Raw genomic sequence first — 17,404 nt, 5'->3', positions numbered from 1 at the left:
TAAAAACCACTGACAAATACCCCTTCCTCTTGGTTCATGTGGGAACCAATGACACTGCAAGCAATAGCCTCCAGAAGATCAAAAGAGACTACGAGGCTCTGGGCAGGAAATTGAAGCAATTAAATGCACAAATTGCCATCTCATCTGTCCTCCCAGTTGAACAACGTGGCCCAGGGAGAGAGGGAAAAATAGTGGCAGTGAACAACTGGCTTCGCAAATGGTGTAAACAGGAACGGTTTGGATTCTTAGATCATGGACTGCAGTTTCTTGAAGATGGACTTCGGGCAAGCGATGGGCTGCACCTCACAACGGTTGGGAGGAATGTTTTTGAAAAAAATCTCAGAAACCTCATCAGGAGGGCTTTAAACTGACTAATGTGGGGGAGGGAGACAGTGCTCCTGAAGGTAGGAGTCTATCAATTGATGAAGATGATCATCCAAATGTCATAGACCAAATGAAGCAAACAGCATGCAGACCTAGTGGTGGGAGGAAAAAATCCTTAAATAAGAGACACGGGGGAATGATTAATGGACTTCAATGTCTGTACACTAATGCGCAAAGCATGGGAAATAAACAAGATGAGCTTGAGCTCTTGGTACAGCAAACTAAATATGACATAATAGGCATCACTGAAACCTGGTGGGATAAGTCCCACGACTGGAATGTAATAATGGAGGGATACAATCTATTTCAGAGAAACACACCAGACAACAAAGAAGGAGGAGTGGCGTTATATGTCAGGGATGTGTATACCTGTGAAGAGATCCAAAATTTAGAACCTCAAAACCAAAGTGAGAGCATTTGGGTCAAAATTAAGGGAGAGAAGAATAACAGGGACCTCATTGTGGGAGTTTACTATAGATCCCCAAGCCAAACGGAGGACATAGATGATGGCTTCCTGGAACAGATGGCCAAGCATGCAAAAGGAAGGGAGATAGTAGTAATGGGGGACTTCAATTACCTGGATATTTGTTGGATGTCAAACTCAGCCAAGAGCATAAGGTCAAACAGATTCCTCGCTGGCCTTGCAGACAACTTCATTGTCCAGAAAGTGGGAGAAGCAACAAGAGGAACAGCCGTTTTAGATCTGGTCCTAACCAATGTTGATGACCTGGTTAGTGGGGTAGAAGTGGAAGGATCATTAGGCGCGAGTGATCATGCTCTTCTGAAGTTTACTATACAGCGTAAAGGAGCAGCCAAGCATACTAGGACTCAATTTCTTGACTTTAAGAAAGCCGACTTCATAAAACTTAGGGAAGTGCTGGGTGAGATCCCATGGACAGTATTACTAAAAGGAATGGGAGTTCATGATGGCTGGGAGTTTGTTAAGAGGGAGATAGTAAAAGCACAACTTCAGGCAATACCAATGAGACGGAAACATGGAAGGTGCCTAAAGAAGCCAGGGTGGCTATCTAAATAACTTTTAACTGAGTTAAGTTTAAAAAAGGATGTGTACAAAAAATGGAAAAGGGGGGAAACCACCAAAGAGGAATTCAAACAAATAGCCAGCACGTGTAGACACAAAGTCAGAAAAGCTAAAGCACAGAATGAACTCAGGCTTGCTAGAGAGGTTAAAAACAAAAAAAAAGGCTTTTATGGGTATGTTCGTAGCAAAAGGAAGAACAAAGAAACAGTGGGGTCACTCAGAGGAGAAGATGGTGAAATGCAAACAGGGGACACAGAAAGGGCTGAACTCCTCAATGCCTTCTTTGCCTCCGTCTTCTCCGATAAAGAAAATAATGCCCGACCTGAAGAATTTGGAGCAAATGATTCAGCAGAGGAAACACAGCCCAGAATAACTAAGGAGATAGTACAAGAATACTTGGCTAGTTTAGATGTATTCAAGTCTCCAGGGCCAGATGAACTGCATCCAAGAGTATTAAAAGAACTGGCAGATGTGATCTCAGAACCACTGGCAGTCATCTTTGAGAATTCCTGGGAAACAGGCGAAGTCCCGGCAGACTGGAGGAGGGCAAATGTTGTCCCTATTTTCAAAGAGAGGACCCAAATAATTACCGCCCAGTCAGTCTGACATCAATACCAGGGAAGATTCTGGAGCAGATCATTAAGCAAACAGTCTGTGAGCACCTAGAAAGGATTCCTGGGATCACCAATAGTCAGCATGGATTTCTGAAAAATAGGTCATGTCAGACTAACCTGATCTCATTTTTTGACAGAATTACAAGCCAGGTAGATGAAGGGAACGCAGTGGATGTAGCCAACCTTGATTTCAGCAAGGCATTTGACAAGGTGCCCCATGATATTCTTATAAAGAAGCTGGTAAAATGCGGTCTTGACTATGCTACCACTCAGTGGGTTTGTAACTGGCTGTCTGACTGAACCCAAAGGGTGCTCATCAATGGTTCCTCTTCATCCTGGAGAAGAGTGACTAGTGGGGTGCCACAGGGTTCTGTCTTGGGCCCGGTCTTATTCAACATCTTTATCAACGACTTGGATGATAGACTCAAGGGCATCCTGATCAAATTTGTAGATGACACCAAACTGGGATGGGTGGCCAACACCCCAGAGGACAGGATCACACTTCAAAACGACCTTGACAGATTAGAGAACTGGGCCCAAACAAACAAGATGAATTATAACAAGGAGAAATGTAAAGTATTGCACTTGGGCAAAAAAATTGAGAGGCACAAATACAAGATGGGTGACACCTGGCTTGAGAGCAGTACATGTGAAAAGGATCTAGGAGTCTTGGTTGACCACAAACTTGACATGAGCCAACAGTGTGATGCGGCAGCTAAAAAAGCCAATGCAATTCTGGGCTGCATCAATAGGAGTATAGCATCTAGATCAAGGGAAGTAATAGTGCCGCTGTATTCTGCTCTGGTCAGACCTCACCTGGAGTACTGTGTCCAGTTCTGGGCACCACAGTTCAAGAAGGACACTGACAAACTGGAACGTGTCCAGAGGAGGGCAACCAAAATGGTCAAAGGCCTGGAAACGATGCCTTATGAGGAACGGCTAAGGGAGCTGGGCATGTTTAGCCTGGAGAAGAGGAGGTTAAGGGCTGATATGATAGCCATGTTCAAATATATAAAAGGATGTCACATAGAGGAGAGAGAAAGGTTGTTTTCTGCTGCTCCAGAGAAGCGGACACGGAGCAATGGATCCAAACTACAAGAAAGAAGATTCCACCTAAACATTAGGAAGAACTTCCTGACAGTAAGAGCTGTTTGACAGTGGAATTTGCTGCCAAGGAGTGTGGTGGAGTCTCCTTCTTTGGAGGTCTTTAAGCAGAGGCTTGACAACCATATGTCAGGAGTGCTCTGATGGTGTTTCCTGCTTGGCAGGGGGTTGGACTCGATGGCCCTTGTGGTCTCTTCCAACTCTATGATTCTAGGATTCTTTCCTGACGACACCACGGACAGCCAGAGGTTGGCTTCCTGTGTTTTTCCCTCCTCCTGGGTCATGACCTTCAGCAGGAAGGAGTGATGAACAGACCACGTGTGCCCCAAGGCCCTTCAGCGTCCTGCCCAGAGCTTCCTAGTCCCTTGCAATACCTCAAAGACTGTCTGGCAGTATCCTTTGTACCCACATGAATCCGAAGGAAGGGGTTGTGGTGAGTGGGCTTCTTCAGAAGCATAGAATGAAACAGTTTGAAGGGACCACAAGGATGATCAACCCCTGCAATGCAGGAATCTTTTTGCTCAAGGAGGGGCTCAAACCCATGACTCATGCTCTACTGACTGAGCTGTCCCATTGGGCAACTTCTCTGACACATTGTGAATCTTTGCAACTGGAAAACGGCACACCTCCTGGAACCTAATATTTTAGGATATGGCAATACAGAAATACTTTTATAAATGAGCTATTGGAATAACAGCAACAATTTCATAGAATCATAGAGGTTTTTAAACAGAGGTCAGGTGGCCATCTGTCAGGGGTTTCTTAGCTGTGCATTGCAGGGGGTTGGACTAGATGAGCCCTGGGGTTACTTCCAACACTACAGTTCTATGATTCTATATCAAGGCAGTGTACATTATGAAAAATAAAACATTGTTTCTGCCACACACATTGCATGAAGTGTCCAGAGTGTATCCCCAGCACACTGAAGTGTCAGCTGCAGATGTGTCTCAGACTCCTGGCGTTTGGCTTCCTCTGATGGGTCTCGTGGAAAAGAGCTTTGCTCTTGCTCCACTTTACAGCTGAAATGGGGGGGGGGGTGACCTTTCAGTTTGGTTTCTCTGGATTGAGGAAGGAGTGATGCTAGAACTGAGTGAAGGTGTGTCAAAGGGTCTCCTCAAACTATTTTTACATTTAGAGTCTGTGTTGTATCGTGTTTGGTAATGAAGATACTGGTTTGGCCCGACATCTGTTTTGTGTATAGTCATCTATTTTAGGTTTTGAGCATCTGCTTTCATTTGGACTCCATGACGCAGAGCTCAAAGCCTTTCCAGGGTTGCTACAAATGTCAGGAACTTCACTGAAAATTCTCTGCTCCTTTTCTGCACTCCAAAAACTCCAGGCTGGTGGGGAAGGAGAGGGAGGAGCACAGCAGATGTGTTTCCAAGTCTTATTTTGTTCACATAACATGGAGATGAGGAAGCAGGAAACCAATACTTACAGGTGGTGGGGGAGGCTTAACCCTAATCTCCACCCACCAATTCTCTGCAAATGAAACTTCACCAGTCCCTCCACTGGGTCTACCTTCAGTTTGGCAGGCTGACTGGGGGCCGGGATGGACTTTCTGACTTAGGTTTGCATTTGTTGTTTTGTTTCTATGTATTTTGTGGTTTTCAGAAGAAAACACCAATAGAGAATTTTCCTCACAAAAAAGAGGCAGGGGTGGGGCATTTGCCATGGAGAACTGGCAGGCGAAGGAGGGATACGTGCCTCCCTAAGGAGGCATTAGTTCCTGCCCACCAAGTGGTCTCTGCTCATGCTGCCCTCCTGCATGGACCTTTGAAAGGGCAGCTCTGCGGCTCTGCCACCTTCGCGAGAGCCGACTGCTCTGATCTGTGCCTGCAGGACAGTTTGCAGCACAGCTGGTGGGAGTCTTCTGCTGTTGGTGCAGCCAGACACTTCTTGTCGCTTGTGGAATAGATGTTTCAGTCCAGAAATCTGCACTCAAGGAAACATAGGCAATGTGGGAAGTGGTAGAAGGGATGATGATCTCAGACTCAACTCCATTTTGGAAACAGGCAGCAGAGAGCTCTGCTTTCAAGGCAGCTGCATTTTGGTTTAAAAACAAAGTCCCCTTTCAACAAACATTACATCTTATTTCACATTCAAAACCCCAGAGTGTTAATAAAGAAAAATACTCTAAAGATTTATGGACAGAGCTGCTTGCAATTAATTCTCTAAAGGCCAGCTCAGCTGAAACCTAAGCCCAGAATCCAGCCAGAGGATGGGTTTTTCAAGAACAGCAGCACCTCACATTTTTTTGGGGGGGGACAATCTCACAAGTACCCCCCCCACCAGTTTTTAGATTTAACTTTGTAGCCATGGAGACTGACAATCGCAGCTCACCCACCAGCCCCCTACTCTGAACAAAGCTGCCTGGTTTCATTAAAAATGTTCACACACATTGTTTATCTCCCTGACATTCAGCACAAAAGAGGACCCTCTTGGGACCTTCACAAACTCCCTATTCATTGGGAAGTGTCGGCTGGTTTGCCCTGACTATTGGGTGACTGCCCAATAATGTGCTACACCAAGATAGCCCAGCACTAATATTTTAATCAAAACATCATGCAAAGAGGCAAAGAGACCATATATTATGTCAACACAGCGAATGAGTCGCCCCCAGCAGAAATGGTCTGGAGCCAGCGGAGGCCAGTGGGGCATACCAAGTGCTTCTGATCTTGTGGACTCTTCCAAATCTCTCTACAAAATCCTCTCAACCTTGTTTGTGGTGTTTTCTCAGCTCCCGGTAGCTGCTGCAGTGGCCTGGGCTCAGGCTGCCCACTCTCCCCTTGCACACACCCTCTCCATCTGCCAACAACATACTCTACCTGTTGCCAGTTGTGTAAAGTGGGCAGCAGCAGCCACCTGCAGGACTTAGCTCAGTGGGGAACTTGCCAGAATCATCATAATCATCATTTATTTATTTAATTTATATACTGCCCTATACCTGGAGGTTTCGGGGTGGTTCACAGAATAAAATCAAAATATAAAACCACAAAATACATAATCAAAATAAAAATGACAACCCAATAACCCTCTTGGGTCTCCCCAAGGCTGTGTGCAGTGCACAGCTGAGGTCAGACTTGACAGGTGGGATGAGAGGCAGTAGCAAGGCTGTCTGAGGGTCTGGCAGCCATGGATAAGCCTCTTCTAAATCCCAAGTGGAGTCTGAGTCGGAAGGAATAAGAGGAAGGAGGCATTATTTTTCTCCAGTCTGGGGCAGGATTAATAGTCAGAGGGTAAGAGCACAAGGAAAGCCCTATTGGGCCCCCTAGTCCAGCATTCTATTCTCACAGCAGCCAACCAGATGCCCACAAGTGCAGCACCCCTTCTCTCTTCCTGTGATTGCCAGCAGCTCCTCCTACAAAGCATGCTGCCTCCAACCAACCATTCAGGCAAAATAGAGCCACTGATGGCCTTATCCTCCATGAATTGGTCTAAGCCTCTACTAAAGTCATCCAAGTTGGGGGCCATCAGTGCCTCCTGTGGGAGAGAATTCCATAGGTGCTGTGTGAAGAAGTATTTTATCTGTCCTGAATCTTCCAACGTGCTGTTTCATTGGATGCCCAGGAGTTCTAGCGTTAGGAGAAAGGGAGAAAAATGGGGTCCACTTTCTCCAGGACATGCATAATTTTATAAAATTATCATGTAACCTCTTACATGCCTTTTCTCTAAACCAAAAAGTCCCCAAAGCCCATTTCCTCATAGGTAAATCACTCCATCCCCTGGATCATTCTGATAGCCCTTTTCTGAACCATTTTCAATTCTACAATATCCTTTTTGAGGTGAGGTGACCAGAACTGAACAGTGTATTCCAAATGTGTACACACTATAGATTTGCCCCAGCTGCAACAAAACATGTCTCTCCTGCGTCAACTTCAAGAGCCACAGCAGGCACTGTTATCTTCTAACATTTTTTTTTATATATAAGATATTTATTAAAAATTTTAGAGGTACAAAAAGAAAAAAGAAAAAACATCATTTTAAACAAAAAAAAGATAAAATACAAAAAAGAAAAAAGAAAAAGAAAGAGCAGAGAATTAAAATCCATTAAGCAAAAAGAAAAAAAAAGGAAAAATACAACAAATCTTCCCATTACTTATCTTTCATTAGCTTATTTCCCTGACCTCCTCACACCTCCCTTTTTTGTATTCTAGGTCAATTATCCATTTCAGCAAATCCTTTCCCTCTTTTCAAATTTTTGTCCTGTAATTTATCTTGATATTAATATAACTTTACTTTCCCTCCTTTCAGCAATTAACAGTCTGTTTTTTCCTAAATCTTTGTAACATTTCTGCTTAAATCACATAAATTCATTCCAAAATCATTCTAACATTCATTAATTTTGCAATGTTTCTGTAAATAGTCTTTGCTATCTTCTAACATTTTGACTTCACTCCCAATGGCACACTCCTCTATTGTCTCCCAATTCCTGATCCTCAAGAGATCCTCTCCTCTTCTTCCTTGACTTCTAAGCTGGCTCAGGAGTCTGTGCTGAGGGACTTTGTTGAAAGCTTCTCAAAAGTCCAAGTACAGTATGCCAACTAAATTATCTATCTATATTCTTGTTGCCGGAGGATCCACCTATCTGAGCCAAAAATAGTTCCAAAAGAGCTTCACCAGTTCCCCTGACTCTGTCCCCAGTGGACATGGGGGTCAAACCCAAGGAAAGCTCCATGTGCAGACAGAACAGAAGGGTGCACTTGGTTAGACACTTTCGGTGCCTCATGGATGATGAAGAAGAAGAAGAAGAAGAGTTTGGATTTGATATCCCGCCTTTCACTCCCCTTCAGGAGTCTCAGAGCGACTAACATTCTCCTTTCCCTTCCTCCCCCCCCCCCAACAAACACTCTGTGAGGTGAGTGAGGCTGAGAGACTTCAGAGAAGTGTGACTGGCCCAAGGTCACCCAGCAGCTGCAGGTGGAGGAGCGGAGACACGAACCCGGTTCCCCAGATTACGAGACTACCGCTCTTAACCACTACACCACACTGGCTCTTCCACCCCTGTTTTTTTCTAAAGTGAAGCCTCCATGTTGCTAGCCTTTGCCCAGAAGCACCCTGACCCAGGCACTGTCTTCCAGCAGGAAGGGTGTGTTTGTGTGTGGCCTTCCACGCTCTTGTCAAAATGCACCTCCTTTAGGTCTTGCCCTGTCAGCCTGGTCCTCAGGAAGAAAGTCTTTACAGAGGGTGGTGAAGACAGCGCATGATATCATGGGCTGTCCCCTGAGCTCGCTAGATGACATTGCAAGGGATCGTTGCCTTAGGAGAGTGAGAAAAATCCTCAGGGACAATTCACACCCCAGCCAGCACCTCTTTAATCTTCTACCCTCGGGCAGGAGACATAGTAGTATAATCAGTAGTACCAACAGGCTAAAAATCTGTTTCTATCTGTGGGCTGTTAGGCTGCTGAATGGAAAATAATATAGTGCAACTGACTTTCGGGGTTGGTGTGTTGTGTGACAAGTACACAGAGTGCAATGAGATTGAGTGTTTGTACATTGACAATAAAGGTGGTATTATTATTATTATTAAGCTGCCCTTTGCATCCCAACAGACAAGCCGCTGTGCTTGTTGTGGCGCTGCTTCCACCCACGTGTGTTGCTTGGCTCACCAATGCCAGCATGTCTGTGTTATCAGCAACTGTTTTGTGAAAAACCAGTTAACTATGCACCTATTACCGCCCGCACTTCTCTGCATTTCATTTCCCTCCAATCCCACTCTTTACAATGCATGTGTAGAGAGGAGAAGGTTTCATGAATCCAGGGAAGTGAATGTGTCAGAGGATGGCTATCTCTGCTTGAACAGATTAACACAGAAACTGGTGACATTAGGATGTGTTGCATCTATTTCCCCTTCCAGACACTGGCCCTTCCCAGCGATTGATGGCCTTGTGATGGTCTGAAGAGGGTCCCCTCTTGTGCTGAATGCCCCTTCACAAAGTTTGGAGAGATTCTTTGGGAGAGCCAGCATGCTGGGCTGGGCTACGACCTCAGAGACCAGGACTCAGCTGCCTCTTCAGCCATGGAGCTCCCTGGGCGACTTCGGGGCCAGTCACTGTCTCTCAGCCAAACCTACCTCATAGGGTTGTTGTGAGGCTAAAATGGGAAGGTGCAACTTGAGCGCCTTCCAGGAAATGTTAAATATGAATGTAATAATGAATACTCAGAATAAATCTTTCCTTTCTTGGTACTGCCTGGAATAACCCAGTGTTATCAGGAAATGGGTCCACATTGCTGCTCACCCCAACAGGGCAGATTTTAGCCTTTCAAATTTCAGTGGTGGCCTGTGGGGAACATCCCCGCCCCTCGCCTTCTGTGCTGCTCAATTCACTATGCCATACCTGAGATGCCCCGTGGCTCCCCAGGCGCAGCACCCCGTGCAGCGAAACCAGGGGTGCTGCCCTTCATCTGCCTCTTGAGCAAGAGGGTTGCAGGAGCAGAGGCTGCAGAAGAGCAGGCCCATCTGACTGAGCTGGTGGGTGGATGCCAGCATGGGTGGCGATGCTGGAGAAGAGGCTCAGGTGCCTCTCAGCAGGCTGTTTGCAAGTGAGGGCTGGTGCTTCCCGGCGTGGTCCCTGCCCAGGCCTGCAAGGCTGAACGGGGGTGGGGGGTGAAAGCCTCTGGGCTGCTTCCTCGGCCTCCTTGCAAAGACCTGCAAGCGGACGGGGAGCCCACAGCCCGGCAGCCTCGCAGGATGAAGGGAGAGACCGAAGGGGAAGGAAGAATGGGGCGTGCTCTCTCTCCAGCGAGGCATCTCTGCTGGGACCGGGGTCACCTTTTGCAAGCCGCCTTGCAGCCGGAAGCGCCTCCAGGGGCGGAAGACGGGACAGAATAGAAAGGACAGGAAACAAAGTCCGTGAACAAAATTCATCTCGTCCAGCAAAAATCGTGGCGGCGGCGAGAAGGTGACCTACAAGACAGAACAAGAGAGATCCGGGGGGGGGGGGAGCGGATTCCCCCTCTGAATCCTTGCTTGCATCACGAGCCGTTTCAGGCATTGTCGCTCGCATTCATTCATCAGTGAAAAGGTCACGATTGTTGCACTACGGTTTGTAACTGAGCGGACGCTGGGGAGCTCAGCCGCCGCACCAACCGAGGCTGCCACGATCCGGCGCAGAAAGAAGCCTCTGAGCATGTGCCGAGTGCCGCCTTCCTTCTCCCCGCGCGGAGGGTCTTCCTTTCGGCCAAGCGCATCGCGGCTCCGGAGCAGGCGCAGCCCCCGCCCAGGCTCGCTCCTTTGGGGGGGAGGGCTGCCGGGGCGCGCGCGGAGAGGGGGCGCGCAGGGCCGCGGCGCAAGCGGGGCCGGGCAGGAGCGGGCGGGCCAGACGGCGCGGCTCGGGTTTCAGCTAAGCCTCGGCTCGCTCCATCCTGCAGCCCAGCCGAGCGCGGAGCCGTCGTCGCCTCGCCTCCCCCTTCTCCTCCTTCGGCGCCTGGCGCGGGGGTCTCTGCCGGCCCGAGGCAGGCCAGCCCCCCACCCGCGGCCGGAGCGCCAGGCGGACAGGCGGATGGCCAGGAGAGAGGATGCACGTAGGTGGCCGGAGCGCCCGGAGGCGCCGTCGCGCTGCGCCCCCTCCCCGCTTTGTCCCGCGAGCAGAGTAGGAGATGGGCGGGACCTCGCCGGGACCCGGCCGCGAAACCGCGAAACCTGCCCCCCCACCTGGCCAGCCCCGCCCCGCGTGCCCAGCACCCCAAAGAGCGGCGAAAGGGCCAGAGCAGCCCCTCCCGGGTTGGCGCGGCGAGGGAGGGGGCGGCAGCCGGGTCGGGGGCTCCGCGAGGGGAAGGGGGGCGTCGGGCTCACGTTTCACAGGCCGGGACTGGACCCGCCTCGCCCGCCCGGCTCCCCCCGCGCTCGGCGCTGGGTAAATTGGAAGCAGCTGCGGCGCTGGGGCGACTCCGCGCCTCCTGGTGTTCGGAGCGGGCTGGCCTGAGCCCCCAAAGCCGAGGACACGACGGGACCCCCGAGGGCTATGGGGCGGCCCCTCCAGGTGTGCGCGCGGGGCGAGATTCACACGTGTCAGAGGTCCAGGGACACCCCCCCCACCAGCCGGCTCGCCCTGCTTGCCTTCCCGCTACTCCTCGCCTCGGGCACGTAGCCCGGGCACCCCCCCCCCGCCCTCGCTGGGTCTGGGGCGCGCGCTGCCCAAGGGCTTCTGGGCGTGGGAGCAGAGTCGCAGCCTTTCCCTGCAGCCGCAGCCCCCCTTGCCCCGCTGGGGAGACCTTTCCGAGGGGGCGGGGTCGCTCCTCCACCGCGGGCCGGCCGGGGTCCGACGCCGCCGCCGCTCGGGAGTGGACGGGGCGTCAGCCCGGGTGGAAGACGGCTTTGCTGGCCGGCTATCCCTGGAGCAGGGCGCGGGCGGCGCGGGGCCCCACCGTCAATCCCGCGGCTCCCCGAGTGCCATCGCGGGGCCCCGACGAGCGGCGGCGGCGACGCTTTCAAGCGCGGCCAAGTATGAGCTCAGCCCATCACTGCTTCCCGGCGGAGCCGAATCCTGGCCGTGCCTGCGGGGCTCGGAGCCGCCGCCGCGGGACTCCCCCCCCCCCGCCCCTACGCCCGAGGAAGGGCTGACCCGCTCCCGCTCGGAGCACCCGCGCCGCCCGCGGGACTGGAGCCAGCCCGGCCCCCAACCCCCACCCCACCCTGCAGTGAGGAGCCGCTACAGCGAGGCGGAGCGAGCGGTGGGGCTGCAGCCAAGGAGCCGGAGGAGCCGGAGCCAAGGAGCCGGAGAGACAAAGGCAGGCGGGGGGAGGCAGCCAGCGAGCGAGCGAGCGAGCGAGCGGGGCGGGGAGCAGCCGCGACGGCAGCGGCGGCGGAGACAAAGGCGGGCCGTGGCCAGCTCGCGCTTTCTTCTTCTTTCTTTCCTTCCTCCCTTTCTTCCCCGCTTCTCCTCCTCCTCCCGCCCGCGCGCCGCCTTTGTCTGTCCCGGTCTCCGATGGCAGGCAGGTGGGGTGGCCCCAGGGGCCCTACTGACCGGGGCGTCGTTCCTGCGACGGCTGTGCCCGGGGCAGGAAGAGCTGGGGGCACGAGTAGCGCCCCCGTCCCGCTTTCTTTTGCCACGGAAAGAGCGGCTGAGGAGCTCCTGCTCCCCTGAAGCCCTCTTGGGAAGAGCAGGGAGGGAAGGGGAACTCCGCAGCCCTGGGTCTGCTGCGACCAGCCAGGCAGGCCCTGACCTGGAGCCACACCTGTCCCCCAACCCCTGTCCTCTGGTCTGCCCACTCCTCAGCCCCTGTTCTAGCCAGAAGACCCGCCCCTACCAGCCTGTCTTGCCAGAGGGGAAGGGGTCCTGGGCATTCGAGGGTGCTGGAAACGATTTTCTGGGGTCTGCCAGGGGTGTCAGGAACATCCGCTTTCACCTTTCCTGCAGCACCCACCATTATCTCCCTGCTCTGGGCTCTGATTTTCCCCCTTGGCCACAAAGACAGTAATTGGTGGGGGTCCCGTAACTGACATGTTTCCCTCACTGTCTCCTAGCCTGTTCTTCCCCTTCAGAGTTGCTTTCTCTTGTGCATTCCTTGCAGGATTAAGGCGCTTGCTCAGCAGACAGAGGCCGGCCCTTGGAGGGCCTCCCAACCCTCACCAGCTTCCTTCGGAAAGGCTTCAGGGAGCAGCTAGACATGGCTTGGGTCATTCTGCTGCTGCTGCTGCTGGGGGTGCTGGCTGCCCTTGGGCAGGGTTCAGCAGTCCTGGGCACCCTAGAGCTGCAGATCGATGAGGAGCAGCCGGCTGGCACCATCATTGGGGACATCAGTGCAGGCCTGCCCCCTGGCACCACAACTTACATGTACTTCATCTCTGCCCAGGAGGGCAGCGGTGTGGCTACAGACCTAGAAATTGATGAGAATACTGGCATCATCAAGGCTGCCAGGGTGCTGGACCACGAGAGCCGAGGCCACTACAGCTTCATTGCTGTCACCCCTGAAGGTGCCACGGTGGAGGTCAACGTCCAGGTCAACGACATCAATGACCACGCGCCCACCTTCCCCAAGCAGCGCAGCTCCCTCCAGATCCCAGAGCACACCCCCCTGGGCAGCCGCTTCCCCCTAGAGCCAGCCTTTGACGCCGACAGTGGCTTGCTCAACACGCAGGGGTACGCCATCAAAGGGGGAAACGTGGGGCAGGCTTTCCGCCTGGAGATGCGCCGTGGGCCCAATGGGGTCCTCCAGCCGGAGCTGGTGGTGAGCAGCATGTTGGACCGGGAGACACGGTCCAGCTACACCCTCTTTCTGGAGGCCTATGACGGTGGATCTCCCCCCCGGAGCTCCCAGATGACCTTGGATGTGTCTGTCCAGGATGTCAACGACAACGCGCCAGCCTTCAACCAGAGTCGCTACCACACCCTCATCCCAGAGAACCTCCAGCCTGGCAGCAGCATCATGCGGGTCTTTGCCCTGGACGCTGACGAAGGGGACAATGGCGCCGTGGTGTACGAGATCAACCGCCGGCAGAGCGACCCAGAGCAGTACTTCACAATCGATGCCACCACGGGAGTCATCAAGCTCAACAAGGGCTTGGACTATGAGTTGCGGAAGGTGCATGAGCTTGTGGTGCAGGCGCGAGACAGAGCGGTGCACCCCGAAGTCTCCACAGCCTTTGTCACCATCCAGGTGCGAGACTACAACGACAACCAGCCCACGATGACCATCATCTTCCTCAGTGAGGATGGCTCTCCTCGCATCTCAGAAGGTGCCCAGCCCGGGCAGTTTGTGGCCCGCATCTCCGTCTCAGACCCCGACTACGGAGAGTACGCCAATGTCAACGTCTCCCTGGAGGGTGGCGAGGGCAAGTTCGCCCTCACCACCAAAGACAACATCATCTACTTGATCTGCGTGGACCAAATGCTGGACAGGGAGGAACGGGACTCCTATGAGTTGCGGGTGACAGCCACAGATGCTGGAACACCCCCGCTGCGGGCTGAGTCAGCATTTGTGCTCCAGGTGACAGACGTCAATGACAACCCGCCCCTATTTGACACCCAAGAGTATGAGCAGAGCGTCCCTGAGGTGGTTTACCCAGGCAGCTTCGTGCTGCAGGTGACGGCTCGCGACAAAGACCAGGGCCCCAATGGGGAGGTTCGCTACAGCATCCTGCACACCCACCACACCCATTCCCACTGGTTTGCCATCGATCCTGCCACAGGCATCGTCACGACGGCCTCTTCTCTGGATTATGAGGTTGATGCTCAGCCCCAGCTGACTGTGGTGGCCACGGATAGGGGCAAGCCTCCCCTCTCTTCGACCGCTGTGGTTCACGTGACCTTGCAGGATGTCAACGACAATGAGCCCCTCTTCGAAAGCAACTTCTACAATGTCTCCCTGAAGGAGAACGTCCCTCCTGGCACCTGCTTCCTCCAGGTGAGCAAGGGGTTCGGGAGGGACCTGGCCAGCGCACTTGGCGCAGGAGCAGCCAAAGTGGCGGCAGTACAAACAGCCTCTCCCTCTGGTACCTGGCCCAGGTTGATGCGCCCTGTGCTTGTCTGTGGCTCCTGAGAAAGACAGATCTGGAGGGGGTGGGGTGCCTATGGGGGTGGGCTGGAGTCCTTGACTAGGGTGGGGAATGAGCATCTCAAGTCCAACTGGCCAAGAGTCAGTCAGCCAGAGGTCTTCTCAGCAGCTCTGCAGTTCGTTGGAAGGGGACCACTTCTGTTGGCAATGGCAGCTCATTTGTGAAGGGCATGGCTCAGGGTTCAAGCGCCTGCTTGGCATGCAGAAGGTCCCAGGTTTAATCCCAGTGGCAGCTCCAGGTAGGGCTGGAAGAGAGAGTCCTGCCTGAAATCCTGGAGAGCCTTTGCTGCCACTGTAGACGGAACTACTCCAGGTGGACCTCTGGTCTGACTTGGAAGGTGAGAGGCTAGGCTGTTCCTATAACAGCAGGTCCCTTCTAGCCCCACATGCCTCCCTATCTGGAAGGGCTGCCGCACTAAGGAAGGGTCAGTCCAACTTCCCACTTCCTGTCTTAGGGCCGTTCCCCTCTCTCTGCCAAGAAGAAGGGACTGGATCAAGAGGAAAAGAGTCCTTTCCTTGGCATGTTGGGGGCCACAGACCGGGGCAGAGGCCAAAGTCCCAGGGCAGGACAAGGAAGCCTCACACTTGCATAAGCCCCAGCAGTCTGCTGAGTGGAGCCCTTCTCCTCCGTGAAGGAGAAGCAGCCTGCAGCTGACGAGCTCCTGCTTCCTGCCCTTCTCCATTCCACAGGGCCGTCCATTGCAGAAACCTTGGATAGGAATAGCTCACTAGATGGAGACAGTACTTGGCATGCAGGGAGCTCCAGGCTGAGTCCACAGAATCCGCCATGGAGGAGAGAGTGAGTTCCACTGCAAGCTCCCAGCAGCTTCTTTCCCTCGCAGGAGGCAGGGCAGCAGTAGATGAGCCAAAGACCCAGCCCCATTTTATGGGCCAGGCCAAGAGATTTGCAGAGCAGATCTGCCAGGGTCCATCAGTCATGCCCTCTGGCTGTCGCCAGGTTGGGTCTCTTTAGCCTTGGAAGAACCCCATTGCAATTTGGGTCCTCCTGGGATCCTTTTGGGGGCTCAGCTGCCTTGAGGTGCCTCAGGCGATGCCAGCTTAGCTTCGTGGAAGAGAATCCTGCTCCTCCACCCACCCCACCACTCCTCATGACAGCAGCTGAGTTTCTGGAGTGCAGGCAGCTGATGAGCTGGCCAAGAGGAGGCAAAGGCCCTCTCCCTTGCAGCCCAAGGAGGGCAGGGTGGGGTGGGGGGCATCGGAGCCAAGCTCTGCCAGTGCCTCTGACTTTGGGGGCACCAGCAGTGTTGCCATGTGCTTGGTTTGAAGAAGGGGTGGGGACCTGTCGGGGCCCTCCAGATATTGTGGGGCTGTACATCCCAAGAGCCAGGATGGCCGTGGTAAGGATGAGGAGAGCTGGAGAGAGACTGGAGTCCCAGTCAGTGGCATCTCAGGTTGTACAAAAGGTGGATTGGTTGATGCACTAAGGAAAACCCAGGATGGACTGACTTCTTCCGGGTTTTATATTTTATCCAGATTTATTTTATATATTGTGATTTATTTTATTCAGTTTATATCCCCAACTTCCTCCCGAAGGAGCCCAGTGCAAAACCTGTCAGGGGGGTTTCCTTCCTCTAGCTTCCTACACATTTCCCCCTTTAGCTCTCTAGGCTGTGGAATGTACCTTGCATCTGTCTCCTGCCTTGCTCCCGGTTTCCTTTTTCTTGCCTGAGAAGCTCATAGCTCTGGCCTCTGAGGTCGTCCTTTTCGGAGCTGCAGACCTCTGAAATGGCTGTTCCCATTGGCTGGCTGCTGCTTTCTCCTTGAGAGTTTCCTTATGCAGCTGACTCTGTGTTATTCGAGGGACTTTCTGGCTGAGCAAACCCCCGTTTCCCCCACGGTTGTGCAACTGCGGCAGCCCCACTTATGGGGAGGCTTGCTGAGCAAGAGGAGGAGCTGGATCTGCAGACATTGTTCCTTGCCCTTTCATATTCTTTGAACTGGGAAGCTGCACTATAGCGCAGGAAAGGGGGCAAATGCTTCCTTCAGATATATATTTTTAATTTATTAAAACATATTTAAAATGTTTTTAATACATGTGTATTTAAAACACAACAGTGTTAATGGAGAAATCTGAGGCTCCCTTGGACAAAAAACAAGGACACCAGCCAGGAATAGCAGAGCAAAACAGCAGCCAGTAGGTTTGGTCTTTATTAAGACTGTCGTGACAGGACTCCCACCTGCCACAAGGTGGAACAAGATGGAAGCCCCAAACAAAAGAACCCCCAAAGTTTTATTAGCTGCTAATCCCCATGTTAACCCCCCCCCAAAAAAAACTACATCACTAATACATCATGGCTACATCATGAAAGGGGAGGTCTGGTGGCAGGAATCTGAGCATCCTGGACCCTGCCCCATGGTTCTCCTTGCCCTCCACCAAACATCCATCAAGTGTAACAAAAGAGATCTTCACATTTCCTTGTTTCCCAGCCAAGTTCATTACACCCTTTTGTCTTCCTCTGGGTTTGTTATTTCTGGCACTCAGGTATCAGGATGCCAGGGATTATCGCTCAGGCAGAGGGGCTGCTGAGGAGCTGAGCTCACAGGTCTATATGAATTTCTGAAGTTTTCCCAGTGAGCCAGTACAGAGATACATTGATCAGTGAATTCTTACATTTGGTATCGTACAGCAAAGGACCTTTGAATAGATAGGAAGAAACTGTGAAGAAGTGTTTTGTGGGGACAAATCACAAAAGTCACAAAAGTGATTGTGCTGATTTTGGTAGTGGGTTGCATGTGCAGGA

The 17,404-nt window shown here is 52.5% G+C and overlaps 1 protein-coding gene across 3 annotated transcripts in view; it reads left to right on the top strand.

The window, feature by feature from the left end:
• The first annotated feature begins 10,420 nt into the window (after nucleotides 1–10,420).
• Nucleotides 10,421–17,404, top strand: part of DCHS1 (dachsous cadherin-related 1) — a 31,141-nt gene continuing 24,157 nt past the window's right edge. Inside the window, exons 1-2 of one of the 3 annotated variants that reach the window (XM_083734840.1) lie at nucleotides 10,421–10,670; nucleotides 12,660–14,492. In XM_083734840.1, the coding sequence (XP_083590966.1) occupies nucleotides 12,756–14,492 (1,737 nt within the window). In that variant the 5' untranslated portion in view covers nucleotides 10,421–10,670; nucleotides 12,660–12,755. Of the gene's footprint in view, nucleotides 10,671–10,941; nucleotides 11,129–11,491; nucleotides 11,591–12,659; nucleotides 14,493–17,404 lie in introns of those variants that run through there. The other 2 variants (XM_083734839.1, XM_083734841.1) reach the window with 2 other exon arrangements.

This window comes from Podarcis gaigeae, assembly GCF_964106915.1.
Source record: "Podarcis gaigeae genome assembly, chromosome: 4".
Lineage (NCBI taxonomy): Eukaryota > Metazoa > Chordata > Lepidosauria > Squamata > Lacertidae > Podarcis > Podarcis gaigeae.
The sequence above is the reverse complement of the archived record's forward strand: the minus strand, read 5'-3'. Positions and strand labels throughout refer to the sequence as shown.